At 41.0% G+C, this 2485-nt stretch overlaps 1 protein-coding gene across 1 annotated transcript; it reads right to left on the reverse strand.

The window, feature by feature from the left end:
* Nucleotides 1-895: 895 nt before the first annotated feature.
* LOC123786821 (olfactory receptor 11H12-like) lies at nucleotides 896-1891 on the reverse strand. The gene has a single exon (XM_045789175.2). The coding sequence runs from the start codon at nucleotides 1880-1882 to the stop codon at nucleotides 896-898; it is 987 nt and encodes a 328-aa protein (XP_045645131.2). The 5' UTR covers nucleotides 1883-1891.
* Nucleotides 1892-2485: the final 594 nt, after the last annotated feature.

Here is a 2485-nt window from a genome sequence, read left to right on the forward strand (position 1 = left end):
GGATTAATTCTCTAGAATACTATGTGTGTGTACACCAAAACTAAACCAAAACAAAGCAAAACTAATCACTGGGCACTTTGAGTGTAAAGGAGGAAAAGCAACGTCCTCCACATCTCAAGAAAAGTTGAGGAGATCTGTTGTAAAGAGGCTTTGCCAAAAGTAATGGGAAGTGACTTTCATGGGGTAGTCTGAGAATTCTTCTGATTATGATAAGGAACATGAAAGCACAGAATTCGTCAATATTCATATTAAACTAACATTTATTGCTGGCTTTCTACGTGCCTGGGATTGTTTACCAACTTTTATAACCATTATCTCATTAAAACCACACACTAATTTTCTCTGGGGTAGGAATTACCATTCTAATTTGAGCTGAAATTAAATGACTTGCCAAATTCATATGGTTGATTAATGGAAGGTTTGAATTCCTATCCAAATCTTCTGATTTAAAGTCTCGTACACGTTCAAAGATATCACAAGATGATTGACAAAGAAACCTCGCTACAAGTTGAACAGAAATACGAGGCTTTCCCTCTCCCCACTGCAGAGCACACATGTCTAGTATTGCGTTGACTGAAGTTTTCCCTAACACTAATTTCTTCCACCACAAAACCCCAGGCAAAATCAGGTGTTTCTTTCTTCATGTTTCTGTGACAACTGGTACATATATTGATAAGATATTTATTGCATTTTATGGTGATTATCTTCTTACCTGCCTGCCTCCCCTACTAGATTGCCAGTTGAGGGAAGAGGCTGTGTCTGAATTATCTTCAGAATTATCTTCATAATCTAGTACTAAGCAAAGTGTCTAATACAGAGGAGGATTTCAGAGACTATTTGTCAGATGAGTGAAAGTAAAAGGGTGGCCATTTCACCCATTTCACACTAAACTAGATTATTCCACACTTCTGCTGGGTCTACTGCCAAAGACTTTCAAAGAAATTTTAAACTTTTCCAGAACTTTCCAGAGAGCATTTTTCATTTCCTTATTCCTGAGACTATAAATCAAAGGGTTGAAGAGTGGAGTCACCATTGCATAGAACAAGGTCATGATCTTTGGCATCAGGGTAGAGTGGCTGGATCCAGGGCTCACATGCATCACCATAATGGTCCCGTAGAATAGCAGCACCACAGACAAATGGGATCCACACGTTGAAAAGGCCTTATGCCGACTAGATGCTGAGGGCAACTGAAGCACAGCAAGTAGAACCAGGACATAGGAGAGGAGGATGAAAAAGAAGCTCAGGAGGATGATGAGGGAGCTTAGGGTATAGCTGATGAGCTTGGACACAGGGGCAGGAGCACATGAAAGGGTCAGCAATGGGCCCGAGTCACATACAAAATGATCAATTGCATTAGGACCACAGAAAGGCAGTCGGGAGATGAGAATAACAGGCACCAGATACCAGAGAAAGCCACACACCCAACAGGAAATCGCTAGGTTGAAACAACGTTGTCCTGTCATAATTGTGGCATAATGCAGAGGATCACAGATGGCAAAGTAGCGATCAAAGGCCATTGCTGAGAGAAAGAAGCACTCCGTGGAACCCATGGAAAAGAAAAAGTATAATTGAAGGAAGCATCCAGTGAAAGAGATGGCTTTGGTCTCTGAGAGGAAGTTGATCAGCATGTTTGGAACAGTGGAATTGACATACCAGATCTCCAGGAATGCAAAATTCCCCAGCAGGATGTACATGGGCGTGTGGAGATGCTGGTCCCAAACTACAGCACTGATAATGGCTCCATTTCCCATGAGAGTCAGGAAGTAGACAATTGAGAAGAACATAAACAGGACAACCTGAATCTCCCTGCTGCAGGAAAAACCCAGAAGGATGAATTCCCTCACTGACTCAGAAGAAGATCCGGAGCCAGACACGTTCATTTAGGCTGTAAGCTGTCCTGCAATGAGACATCACCATGAGACCAAATCCTAACAACTGAGCATAACAGACAAGGTCCTTCAGGATCTGATCTTTATCTACTTATTTAAGCTCATGTCTTTCCTGTGCCCCTTTGAGTTCTAGGCCCAATAAGAAAAGAAGAGTGACACTTCCACCAAATGACATGCTGTTCTCCCTACCTGAGGTGTCTGTTCCTTCTTCCTTCTTTCCTTCTCTCTTCCTCTTTTTGCCCCTCTCTTCCGAATTTCTTCCTTTCCCTTTTTCCTTCTTTTTACATTATTATTATTATTATTATTATTATTATTATTATTATTATTATTATTGGCCTGGGTAACTTGTACTTGCAATTTACACTATTGGTTTAGTTGCCTCCTTCATGAAGTATTGCTAGACTCCTCCATCATGTAGTAATTGTTTTGCCCTAGCATCCAATGTATGTATATGCAAATTTCTACTATGCCTTATCATAACAAGTTGCTTTTCTTTTTTTTTTTTTGACAGGATGTGATTCATGTTATTAAAAGCTCACTTGTGGGGCAGGGGGCGCCTGGCTGGCTCAGTTGGTAGAGTGTGTGACTCTTTTT

This window comes from Ursus americanus, chromosome 9, assembly GCF_024610735.1.
Source record: "Ursus americanus isolate L20-20 chromosome 9, mUrsAme1.1.p, whole genome shotgun sequence".
Taxonomy (NCBI): Eukaryota; Metazoa; Chordata; class Mammalia; order Carnivora; family Ursidae; genus Ursus; species Ursus americanus.

Coding starts and splice junctions, on each gene's coding strand:
- LOC123786821 (XM_045789175.2), bottom strand. CDS start 1,882: ATGAACGTGTCTGGCTCCGGATCTTCTTCTGAGTCAGTGAGGGAATTC.